The 13,675-nt window shown below is 46.4% G+C and overlaps 1 protein-coding gene across 3 annotated transcripts in view; it reads left to right on the forward strand.

Moving 5' to 3' along the window:
* HYCC2 (hyccin PI4KA lipid kinase complex subunit 2) overlaps positions 1–13,675 on the forward strand; it is a 142,605-nt gene that overhangs the window by 52,816 nt on the left and 76,114 nt on the right. For all 3 annotated transcript variants that reach the window (XM_075317628.1, XM_075317629.1, XM_075317630.1), the window contains 2 exons: positions 52–156; positions 10,274–10,351. In XM_075317628.1, the coding sequence (XP_075173743.1) occupies positions 10,301–10,351 (51 nt within the window). In that variant the 5' untranslated portion in view covers positions 52–156; positions 10,274–10,300. The remainder of the gene's footprint in view (positions 1–51; positions 157–10,273; positions 10,352–13,675) is intronic.

Below are 13,675 nucleotides of genomic sequence, written 5' to 3' on the forward strand. Positions count from 1 at the left end.
TACTTTTCCAATGATTCCATTTTTTTTATTTATTTATTTATTTATTTTTAGAGATTTGAGGATGCCTGTACAAGTCAACAAATGCAGTCCACGTGAAGCCCAGCACCTCCCACGACTCAATGTAGAAAACTGATTGAATTTCTTTTTTAAGATCAGGTAAGTGTGAGTGCTCTCTCTCTAAGTGTGCTCCATCAATGGAGTAGGATCACCATGGGGATCGCTCAGCCAGGAAAGGTGTTTTTAAAAAGTCTGTACACAGTTGTGATCTCAGCCGGAAGGCACCCGGGGTGTTGGCATGAAACCAAAGCATTGTGTGTTGTCGATGACCTTGTGTAAGAAAAGTTAATGCCTTACAGAACAAGTATTCACGAAGGATGGAGGAATGTTTGATCGGGATTTGTAATAATAAATTCAGAAGGAAATGAAAAGCTTAAACCTAATGCAAGAGACAATGTTTACCATCCAAAGACAACCATCAGTGTTAGCTTGAAAATCTTTCCTGTATAGCAATTCCCAAATACAATTCTATTTTGTGCATTTTTCATTGAGGGCGATGCAGTGAATCACATCCTCTTTTTCTTCTCCGCCGGCCATTAGGTAGCACTGCCTGTTTTATCCTGTTTGTCTCACATTCCCACCTGGTCTTCATTCCCTCTTTGGCTTTTCGTCTCTATTAAAGGAGGTGTCCGACATAAACTCAAAAATTTTTGGTAAGCTAATCTGTGCTGTATTGTCATATAAAACACCCCTACATTGTTATTTTTTGTTTTCTAACTTTTGTTCCTCTTGAATTCACCCTTTATTCTCTGCAGCTCTTTGTTTACATTCAGCTCTAGCAAACATGACCACTTCCTGTGCAAAACCTCAGTCAGACCTGGCACCGCCCAGCCTCAGTGTCCAGGCTCGCCCCCTGCCTGCCCTCGCTGTCCAGCCTCGCCCCCTGCCTGCCCCCTGCACACACATTCCATGTCAGTATTCTTCCCCAGCACTGACCTGTTATCACTACAGCATTGCAAATAACAGCCCCACATCGGGCTCTGCACCCCACACCACATCGGGCTCTGCACCCCACACCACATCGGGCTCTGCACCCCACACCACATCGGGCTCTGCACCCCACACCACATCGGGCTCTGCACCCCACACCACATCGGGCTCTGCACCCCACACCACATCGGGCTCTGCACCCCACACCACATGTGGCTCTGCACCCCACACCACATGTGGCTCTGCACCCCACACCACATGTGGCTCTGCACCCCACACCACATATGGCTCTGCACCGCACACCACATATGGCTCTGCACCGCACACCACATATGGCTCTGCACCCCACACCACATATGGCTCTGCACCCCACACCACATATGGCTCTGCACCGCACACCACATATGGCTCTGCACCCCACACCACATATGGCTCTGCACCGCACACCACATATGGCTCTGCACCGCACACCACATATGGCTCTGCACCGCACACCACATATGGCTCTGCACCGCACACCACATATGGCTCTGCACCCCACACCACATATGGCTCTGCACCGCACACCACATATGGCTCTGCACCGCACACCACATATGGCTCTGCACCGCACACCACATATGGCTCTGCACCCCACACCACATATGGCTCTGCACCCCACACCACATATGGCTCTGCACCCCACACCACATATGGCTCTGCACCCCACACCACATATGGCTCTGCACCCCACACCACATATGGCTCTGCACCCCACACACACACATATGGCTTTGCACCGCACACACATACATATGGCTCTGCACCGCACGCACATGGCTCTGCACCGCACGCACATGGCTCTGCATTGCACGCACACACGGCGCTCTGTACCGATCCCCAACCCCATAGGGAACACATGTAGGGAGTACATACTCACCCGTCCTCTGTCCTCACCGCTCCTGCACGTTCGCGCGCTGTCTGTGCTCTGGACATATCAGCACAGTAGTGACGTCACCGCTGTGCTGAAGAGAGCACAGACAGCGGGACAGTGATCAGAAGCAGCGTTGCGCTCCCTCTCATCAGCGCTTTCAAATGTACCGGCATCTGTGATCTGCGATGCCGGTACATTTGAATGTGTGATCCTGAGGAGGGGCCCCTTGCTGGCGCTGACACCACGGCAGTCGCCGCCAGGCCCCTCCCCCAGGTCACGGACCCCACAGCAGTGCAGGGTGAGATTGCGGGGATAGTAAGGGGTGCGGGGGAATATGTGGGAGGGTGCAGGGAATGGGGGCGGGGCTTATCGCACTGTACAGCCCAGCAGGGAGGTGACATGCTGTTCCAGATTTGCATGTCAACAGGTCCTGCCCATGTTGACATGAAATGACCGGAAGCAGCAAAATCGCGGCAGGAGAGGTCACATGACCACTTTGAGCCGGGGGAGAGGGGCTGACGGCAGGGCAGGTAAGTGGTCTCTATCTACTTACCTGCCCCAAAGTAGCCCAATAGGGTAATAAAAAAAAAAAGTCTAAAGAAGCCGGATAACCCCTTTAATGGATGGTGAATCTACGAGCCTTAAGTTTTTACATACATTAGGTCCTACCTGTGTAATATGTAGGATCTTGTGTAAGATCTTGGTCACAAGCTACTCCTAAATGACTAGTCACTGTATACAGACCAATACAAATGTAAAGTATTGGCTTCTAAATCAGTGGCTTGTCCCTTCAATGTCACCCAGGATTAAGCTGTCCATACATCATTAGAAAATGTTATCAGCGTGCTTGTTCACAATGGCCCACAGCAGGCTACTTGCAATTTTCTACAAATCTATTATTTCACCCTTTTTTTATTTACTTTTTATTTCTCTAAACTGTTGCTCTGATCTGAAAGTTTTAGAACAATCTGCGTTTCAGACTATCATTTGTATAAATGATCTCGCATACAGGAGCTCGTCTGCATTTTGGCAGAAACTGTACTCATATGTGTGATGAATTTTACAGTACTTCTAACCAAAATCTAAGCTGTCATTTAATTAAGTTTTTAGTTGAGAACGTTTTGTTGACTAAGGGTATATTCACACAGCAGATCTTCTGCGCAGATAAGACGGGGAAAAATCCAGAAGTTTTAATATGTGAAGATACAAGGGTCAGTGGATATTCTCATCCGCTGACTTGGCAGTCTTTAGTAAGATCACACAGACTCGGGCTCATCCCACTGAATGCCCATGCTTTTTCTCCCTGGCAGAACACAACTCGGAGAGCACAGGGTGAGGGTACCACACTCCGGTAAGACTTTATTGGGTCACAAACAGTCAATAGCATATAGTACATTCCCAAGAAGAACACAAGATGGTACAAGTGACAGAGTCTGAACTTTCCACTGGCTTGCTAAGGATTAGAATCTTTGTGATTTTTGGGCATTCAGGGCCAACTATCCCAGTCAGCAGCACCATGCTTTTGGCGGGCTCCCACTGAGAGGAGATAACGGCAAGCTTAGAAAGTTGACCGAGCACAGCGAGGTATGTGGCTGGGTGACTGGATTGTCTCAACCTTGGCTCTCCAAGTGAATTTGTGGGCTCAGTGTTGGGCAGAGGAGCAGTTCTGTAATCCTCCAGCTAGAAACATGGGCCCTAGACTGAGGTCCTGTAGAATGACACTGGTGACAGGAGTAAGGCCCTCTTCATATTCCTCAGTACCCATTTCAGGTTATTATCCTACAGAATTGGAGGGGAAATAATCATGGTTGTTCTCTGATTCAATTAGACCGCATAATTATCCTCCACATGCAGACTAGTAAACTGCAGGGTGCTGATGCAATCCATAATCAGCAGACATTCCACAAATTAACATACAGAAAGAGGCACCGAACAATCTGACATGAAACAATGGCTAATGTTTCTTAATATACCGAACAAAGGAACAATACGTCTGGCATAATTAAGTATATTTCACCCCCACACAGCTGACCAGATTTTCCTTATTAATGCTGAGTTGTCACATAATAGTTTACCAACAAAGTAGATCTTTGAACGGTTCTCATGTGCATGTTGACAAAAAAAATTGTGTAGAAATCACAGTATGTCCATTCTCTGTACAGAATTAATTGGGGATATCAATCAATGCAAAGGATGAAATTGCTGCCAAATCCATAACAAAAGCGAACATAATCCATGAAGATTTTGTTGCAAATAATTGGAAGCAAATATCCAGTATATAGTTGATGGCTGTAAAAAAAAAAAATAATAAAATAAAAATATTTCAGTATATAAAATTTAGCGTTTTAACCCTAGAACGCATACCTGGGGCCTCGCAGGCCTGCTAGGTTACTTGTTTTCTATGGTCGATTTCTATGGTTGCGTGTTAGGGTTAATCCACATAGACACATGTAATATGCGCAAAATTAATGCGCTTGTGGAAGATTGTAATTTATTGGGATATATAATTTTATCATTTAGAATGCTGGATTAATAGAATAATAATAATAATAATAATTTTATTCATTTATATAGCGCTATTAATTCCACAGCGCTTTACATACATTTGCAACACTGTCCCCATTGGGGCTCACAATCTAGAGTCCCTATCTGTATGTCTTTGGAGTGTGGGAGGAAACCGGAGTACCCGGAGGAAACCCACGCAAACACGGGGAGAACATACAAACTCCTTGCAGATTGTGTCCTTGGTGGGATTTGAACCCAGGACCCCAGCGCTGCAAGGCTGCAGTGCTAACCACTGAGCCACCGTGCCGCCCGTGTTTTTACATGTCTTGCGCATGCCTTGTAGATTGTTTTGTATCTTTTTTTTCTTTTGTGCCAAATCATAAATGCCCAAAAGGGAAAAAATAATAATCTTGCAGTAGCTTGGCAATGATTGCCTATCGCTTGTCTGGATTGTGCTGAATCATTAGCAGCCTCTGGCAGAGAATAAGGCTGTATGGATCACTAAGTATACTTTGCCTCAATCCATCCCTGATAAAACCTTTCAATCCATTTGTCCGATTGCAGTAATTTGTAGAAGTGGCTGCAAGATGAACCAGCCAGAAAGTTACACAGAGGAACAATATCCTTCCCTGCTTGGCAAATAAAGAGTAAACACTGTATTTTTACACTGATAGACAAAACCACAGCAGTCTACACAAATAATTCTCATTAGCAGATGTTTAGAGTACCTGTCTGTAAATCCGTGTGCAAGTAATATTATTACGGTGCACTATTCATGATATCATCATACTGTGCTCAGGACCAATCTCCATCACCCATATAGTCAAGTGTCTGCAGATAGCAGTTCCAATATTATGGAAGAATAGTTTTACCTTGCTGTCTGTGAGCCTGCATGAAAAGGAAGGCCTGATTAGGCACAGAGACGCTAAATATATACTAGGGATATGCCATCAGTATGTTAAGGCCCCTTTACACACTGCAACATCGCAAACGACATCACTGTAACGTCACTGGTTTTGTGACGTAATAGCGACCTCCCCAGCGACATTGCAGTGTGTGAAACACATCAGCGACCTGGCCCCTGCTGTGAAGTTGCTGATCACTACACATCTCTCAGGACCATTCTTTGGTCCTTTGTTTCCCGCCGTGCACCATGATCGCTAGAAAGCCTCAGTGTGTAAAGGGGCCTTTACAGCGACTTCGTTAGCGACTTCCCTTTCAAAAACCTGCTTTACAACGTCCCCAATGACTAGCTAGGTCGTTCTGCAGGTCCGGATCGCTGTTGCGTCGTTTTCCAGGTTTGCCTGTTTGACAGCTCACCAGCGACTCAGCAGAGACTTTGTAGCGATCCCGGCCAGGTTGGGATCGCTGGTGGGATCGCTAGAAAGTCTCAGTGTGTAAAGGGGCCTTTATCGTGAACCTGACAGCTGATACATGCTACCCAAAGTGCGGGAATCAGGCACTGGCTGTATGATGGCAGCCAGGTATGTTTGTCACTGAAGTGCTGCGGCATTTTAGAGAAAAGATACTTTAGCCACCAGGAACTGAGCTGTGATGGAGACTAGTCGGACAGGCGGGTCCTCAGCGGCTTTGTCCCTCCCGCTGCCCTGGATGTGCATGTCTCTTCCTGTGTGTGTATATAGAGATCGGTCTCTCCAGGGCAGCAGGCGGGAGAAGCAGTGGCTTTCCAATTATGCTTTTCTCTGAAACACCGCTGCGTTATCTGGCTGAAATCATACAGCCAAAGTCTGATACATGCAACAACTGGATTATGTATAATAATTAATACACAAGCATAATGTGTATAAAACGATACCAGTACTTATACAAATAATATAAGAGGTAATGGAATAGGTTGGAGGGGAGGAGGACATAAAGGGCTTGTCTCATGAATTTCAAGAGTCCACTACTCCCCTCCTTCTGTCTTCCTGCTAGCCAGGAACAGTGCGCTCATGAACGATTGACCGTTTGGAACTGGGGCTTTGCCGTACCAATGGCCTTGACTTGGACGCTCTACGATGCTGCTGTGTATGAGGCAACAATGCCACTGCAGCATCTGAGGGGCATCAGGGACTGAATTTGTCCGGATACAACTTCAGATCAGCTCTTACAAACTCCATTGGAGAGGGCTAGCTAGGGCTGAACACCATGCAATGAGCAGGAAACAAAATGAAATTATAAGTCCCTCCATTCTTAGTTTTTAATAAAAACGTAGACCCTTCAGTATTGCTGGAGCCATGGCATAACAGGCACCACCTGTGTCTCACTGACCTCTTGGACTTATAGAGGTTGTCCACTACTTTAACATTGATAGCCTATCCGTAGGATAGGTCATCAATGTCTAATCAGCCGGGATCTGACACCCCCACCAATCAGCTGTTCGCGGCAGCAGGTGGCTGGAAATGCTCAGTTCTGGAGCTGCTCCATCTTCTGGCCGTGGCCGGGTACTGCACATCCACCTCTTATTCAAATCAATAGGAGGCGGATGTGCAGTACCTGGCCGCAGCCACTATCAGAAGACGGGGCAGCTCCGGAACTGAGAATTTCCGGCTGCCACCACCAGCGGGGTGCCGGGTGTTGGTTGTTTTTCCATTTCACACCTGGACAGTTGTTTTTTTTTCTGGCTGGTTGGATTTGGACTTATTCATCCCTTAGGTCCATTGATAATTAGCTGATCACAGCACTTCTGCTTTTGGCTACTTTTGCAGTGATGAAGTGAATGACGGCTTTTTAGCTCTGGCTATTATGATGGGGGCAGAGTGGGGACTCTTCTGCCCCTTTTTTATTTTGATGACTTAACAAAATTAATTTTTTTGAAGAGTAACCAATGTTTTAACTTTTATTTCATAAAAGTATCGATGGTACACTGGACAATAAGCAACTCTGCAATATACCGTATCTCATCAGAGAAATCTGCTTTGTTCTCAGCCAGGACTAATCATTCATTCTCAATACACGGGGAAAATCTGCACTGAGTGAAGACAGATTGAAGAAGATGGCAGTTGTGTATTTTAAAGGGAATCTGTGACTTTTTTTTTTTTATTTTTATTGGGCATACAGGTGACATAAAGGTGAAGTTAGCCATACCTGTATGCCTCCAGGATGACGGGTCGTTATAGCTTCTATATTCCGGGCTATGGGGCGTGTGCTGCCCGGAAGATAGGCCTTCCTCCAGTCTTCATTACACAGGATTCCTCCTCCCCTTCTCTTTAGTATGCCTGTGATGTCCAGTGCTCAGACTGAAATCCCGCACCTGCACATTCTGCCTGCTGTCCCTCCCTGCACTGTTCCGCCCTTCTGTGGGCATAGGCATTAATTTTGCTGTGCGCAGGCACTGGAGAGTCACTGCTGCTTCACAGTGCAGAGGAGACAGGGCTGCAGAATGTGCAGGCGTGGGATTTCCGTCCGCGCACCTAACATCACATGGACTCTGAAGAGAAGGGGAGGAGGAATCCTGTACAATGAAGACCAGAGGCCGGATTATCTTCCTGGCAGCACACGCCCCATAGCCTGGAATATAGAAGATATAAAAGAGGATTTTTCCAAAACAACCCCTCATCCAGGAGGCATACAGGTATGACTAATATCATCTTTATGCCACCTCTATGACCATATTAATAGCTAAAACAACACAAAAGGGTGACAGATTACTTTTAAACCTTATGGAGAGGGGTATCTGGAGGCCGGCAGAGACATTCTCCTGCAAGTTCTCCAAAAACATCAGTTACGGTTCTCCGTAGAAGGTTCTAAGCACCAACTTTCATCTCCTATGTCAGTAATGGGAAAATCTGTATTCACTGAAGAATTGAGAATTTGTAGGATTGAGTGAATGATCAGTCCAGGGGGAGAAAAAAGCAGATTTCGCATACAAGATATATTACAAAGTTTTTGTTTCCACTTTTACTATTAATTTATGAAAATCGATGTCTTTAGTTATATCTCAACTTTGATTCATTGCTTTATACAGCTACCCTGAACATTCACATTGAATGTAGAGATAAGAGTATCTGGGGTAGAAACGATATAGTTATGGGGGTCACAGTATAACCGTATATATCTCCTTGGAACTAATGTAGAGTAGAGGAGTTTCTGTTGCTTTCCTGAAGCGTCCATGTTTCCTATGTTTCACAAACCATTGCTCATTGTGTATATTGAATTGTTGAACATTTCTCTGGCCTTTTGCGTCCAGTGCTTGTCTTTATTTTTCCATCCGGGAAGATCTCCTTTCAGTCGTCCTCATGTATATTTAAATTGTTCTGCTGCATCTTTCTTATCCTGTGCCAAGGGTAAACAGTTTAACCCCGTATATTCATGCTCTTTAATGTCATGCACGTCACTGGTGGACAGATGTGCTTTTCACCAGCTAGGAATATAAAAAGCACAAGTGAGGACGCTGTCAGTATATAGGTCATTAACAGTTTCAAAGTGTTTCAGAACTGTAAAGTTAAAAATAGGAACATGTAAAAGCATCAGACAAGCCGAGCATTCAGTCGTGGATATGCAAATCCTCTCCGTTTCCTGAAAAACCACTTCACCAGTAAACTGAACACCAAACTGAAGGAAGTGGGTAAAGAGCATGCAGGTGTTTGGTGGTCTTCAGTTGACCCAATGTTTTATATGCTTTTTTTTTTTTTGTTTTGTTTTGTGTTGTTTTCTTCGATGCATCTCTGAATAGTTGAGGCTTAAATCGAATTGATTGCCATAGCTAGGCTAGCCTTCACCCTAGGGGAAAAAAATCTCCAGTTTATATAACTATTCTGGTAAAGTTAGGTCTTCTCCTCCCTGTCTGTGATTCCGTGGCCCCTCCGCCTGCCTCCTGTGTGAATGACCGGCCTTCTCTATTAGAAATCTCAGCAGTGACCTGTCATTCACAGACCGTAGGCAGGCGGAGTGGCCGGGAAATCAATGAGCGGGAGGAGAAGACCTAATTGGTAGAAAACATCAAATGCTGATTACAGAAGAACCACAAAGCTGATTTCTTCACCAAAGATATCTATATAATCCGTATTACAGCCTCATTACAGCTGTATCTTTACTTTTACATTACACAATCATGCTGACCGGTTCCCTTTAGGCTATGTGCGCACAGTGCGTTTTTCGCGGCGTTTTTGCGCGTTTCGGGTGCGTTTTTGGCTTCAAAACTGCAGGACTTTGCTTCCCCAGCAAAGTCTGAGTTTTCATTTTTGCTGTCCGCACACATCTGTTTTTTTTTTACCTGCGTTTTTGAGTTAAAAAAAAAAAATGGACATGTCAGTTCTTTCCTGCGTTTTTCTGCGTTTTCCCCCCCATGCAATGCAGTTGAAAAACGCAGCAAAACGCAGAGATCAAAAACGCAGCAAACCCAGTCAAAAACGCACCAAATCGCGGCAAAAAACGCATGCGTTTTTTTGCCGCAGGTGCGTTTTTGTGCGTTTTTAGCGGCCAAAAACGCACAAAAACGCAGCGTCAAAAAGACGCAGTGTGCGAACCTAGCCTTAAAGTAGGCTTCTCCACCTGCCTCCTCTGTTTGAAATCTCAACAGTGATCCTGATTCATAGACCTGGGGGCAAGCAGAGGGTCGCATAATCAGACCTAGGATCTGCAATCATTCTTCATGACTTGTAAACCTGGCGCAACATTATGGTGACTTCTCGCGAGGCCTACTAATCAGCAGAGACACTGAGGATACAGGTAGAAGGAGGTTCTCAATGGCTTTTGTGCAGTGACTATAGAATTCCTGCGTGACCGCTGGGCCAGTATCATGTTATTCAAGTCGCTCTTCCCTGATGTACTTATTTTTTTTCCCTAACAAATCATATACGATATGTTAGAAAGTGTGTTTTATGTTTTGGATATGTGTGAGGAATAAACTGTTTCTCTTTTTATTAGTAAGAGAGCAGTGGACGGGGTAAGAAGATGCTGGGATCTGAACGTGGAGTAGTGGAAGAATGGCTCTCCGAATACAAGGTGACTTCCTTATCTGGCAGCTCTGCTGGGTGGCCATAGACTTAAGCTCTGCATCTGATATCTTCTTCTTTCAATAATTGTATATTTTGTTTTTCTTTAAATTGCTGGAAAACTTTGGAAACCCCTATTTGCGCTGTAATGAAGACTAAAAAGCCCATTAAACAAACCTGACGAGCTAAGCGGCACTTCTGATAAGAACTCGCTGCCAGTGCTTTAGTGTTATCATTCATTCTTATTTAAATTGGTTGTTCAGTCTAAAGGTACCGTCACACTAAGCGACGCTCCAGCGATCCCACCAGGGATCTGACCTGGCAGGGATCGCTGGAGCGTCGCTACATTGTCCCTGGTGAGCTGTCAATCAGGCAGATCTCCACAGCGATCAGAGATCAGCCACCAGCGACCCGTGTAACGACGCTATGTTTGGTAACCATGGTACACATCGGGTTACTAAGCAAAGCGCTTTGCTTATAGTTACCCGATGTGTACTTTGGCTACGTGTGCAGGGAGCTGGCTTCTAGAAGCTACGGACGCTGGTAACCAAGGTAAATATCGGGTAACCAAGCAAAGCCTTTGCTTGGTTACCCAATGTGTACCTTGGTTACCAGCGTCCGCAGAAGCCGTCTCCCTGCTCCCTGCACACGTAGCCAAGGTACACATCGGGTAACTAGAAGCAAAGCGCTTTGCTTAGTAACCCGATTCAGATCGTTGCTCTCTCGCTGTCACCTCACAGCAGGAGCCAGGTCGTTGCTAGATGTCACACACAGCGACATCTCTAGAAAGATCGCTGTTGCGTCACAAAAACCGTGACTCGGCAGCGATGTCGCTTAGTGAGACGTGGCCTTAAGAAAGTCTGCAGGCACTATGTGACTACAAACTGCTGAATCATGACTGTGTGTGTGTGTGTGTGTGTGTGTGTGTGTTGCGTACACTTTCATGATTCCCATGTATTCCCTATGCGGGTGGTTTTTCTAATTGGCATGTTACTGCGAGTATGCAAATTGCATACATGCAGTCATGTGATCGCTTGAGTGGGAAATACAGGGAAATTCTGACAATGTATGCAACGCACACACTGTCATGATTCAGCAGTCTGCAGTCACATAGTAGTATTAGACTGAATAACCCCTTTTTAAAGTCTCAAGATTGTGTTGCTGTCATATTTTTGTAGGAGACTACAATAAAAGGATAATTACATAATTAAAATTTAATGTTAATTTACACAGAATTTTACAATTTTAAAATTGGGGAAATTTGAAATAGAAGCTTCAGAGGGTAGCTATACTGCTACATGTAGTCTTAAGTCTAAGAACTCAGAAAAATGGTAAAAATAAGTTTTTATATTTTATTTATTCAAAAGCAAGCTACATTGTCCTGCATTGAGATGACCTTTTACGCCCTTTCCCCTTTTATAATACTTTTTGTATTGAGCATAACAAGTAAAAAGAAATGGGAAAACAAAGTACATGATAAGCTTAAAATGCAGAATATACATTGTCCATGACCTTCTACAGCAGGGATTCTCAACTCCAGTCCTCAGGATCTACCAACGGATCATGTTTTCAGGTTTCCCCTCAATATTAGACAGGGAATAATTCCACAACCTGTGCAACATTAAGAAAATCCTAAAAACCTGATTTGAGGAAAACCTGAAAACATGATCTGTTGGTGGGTCTTGAGGACTGGAGTTGAGAAACTCTGTTCTACAGAATGACTACAAGCAGAAGACCTCAAGACTGAGAAAAAGTAGAATGTTCAAAGAAACTGGGAGTACTGTATATGACCACATGGTGAATCTGACAGCAGTGGAAATGGTCAGGATTAGGCTAGTTTCACACTACGTCTTTTTAACATCCGCTGAAAACGTTTTTTTAGCGGAAGTACGGATCCTGCTTTTACAGCAAATAACGTATGCAAACGCATATGTTATTTTGCAGGATCCTGCACTGGATGTTAGGGGCGGGCAAAGGAGTCATGTGATCGGGATTGAGGGGAGCTAGACTGGGAGGAGGCTTCTGACAGCTGCATACGCTGGTAACCAAGGTAAACATCGGCCTTGGATACCCGATATTTACCTTGTTTACGAGTGTCTACAGCTGCTAGGAGCCGGGCTGCGTGCACATAGCAGAGCCGGGCTGCGTGCACATAGCAGAGCCGGGCTGCGTGCACATAGCAGAGCCGGGCTGCGTGCACATAGCAGAGCCGGGCTGCGAGCACATAGCAGAGCCGGGCTGCGTGCACATAGCAGAGCCGGGCTGCGTGCACATAGCAGAGCCGGGCTGCGTGCACATAGCAGAGCCGGGCTGCGTGCACATAGCAGAGCCGGGCTGCGTGCACATAGCAGAGCCGGGCTGCGTGCACATAGCAGAGCCGGGCTGCGTGCACATAGCAGAGCCGGGCTGCGTGCACATAGCAGAGCCGGGCTGCGTGCACATAGCAGAGCCGGGCTGCGTGCACATAGCAGAGCCGGGCTGCGTGCACATAGCAGAGCCGGGCTGCGTGCACATAGCAGAGCCGGGCTGCGTGCACATAGCAGAGCCGGGCTGCGTGCACATAGCAGAGCCGGGCTGCGTGCACATAGCAGAGCCGGGCTGCGTGCACATAGCAGAGCCGGGCTGCGTGCACATAGCAGAGCCGGGCTGCGTGCACATAGCAGAGCCGGGCTGCGTGCACATAGCAGAGCCGGGCTGCGTGCACATAGCAGAGCCGGGCTGCGTGCACATAGCAGAGCCGGGCTGCGTGCACATAGCAGAGCCGGGCTGCGTGCACATAGCAGAGCCGGGCTGCGTGCACATAGCAGAGCCGGGCTGCGTGCACATAGCAGAGCCGGGCTGCGTGCACATAGCAGAGCCGGGCTGCGTGCACATAGCAGAGCCGGGCTGCGTGCACATAGCAGAGCCGGGCTGCGTGCACATAGCAGAGCCGGGCTGCGTGCACATGAGAGAGAGAGAGAGAGAGAGAGACACAGACAGACACACAGACACACAGACACACAGACACACAGACACACAGACACACAGACAGACACACAGACACACAGACAGACACACAGACACACAGACAGACACACAGACACACAGACAGACACACAGACACACAGACAGACACACAGACAGACACACAGACAGACACACAGACAGACACACAGACAGACACACAGACAGACACACAGACAGACACACAGACAGACACACAGACAGACACACAGACAGACACACAGACAGACACACAGACAGACACACAGACAGACACACAGACAGACACACAGACAGACACACAGACAGACACACAGACAGACACACAGACAGACACACAGACAGACACACA

The sequence above is a fragment of the Anomaloglossus baeobatrachus genome, chromosome 7 (genome assembly GCF_048569485.1).
Source record: "Anomaloglossus baeobatrachus isolate aAnoBae1 chromosome 7, aAnoBae1.hap1, whole genome shotgun sequence".
Lineage (NCBI taxonomy): Eukaryota > Metazoa > Chordata > Amphibia > Anura > Aromobatidae > Anomaloglossus > Anomaloglossus baeobatrachus.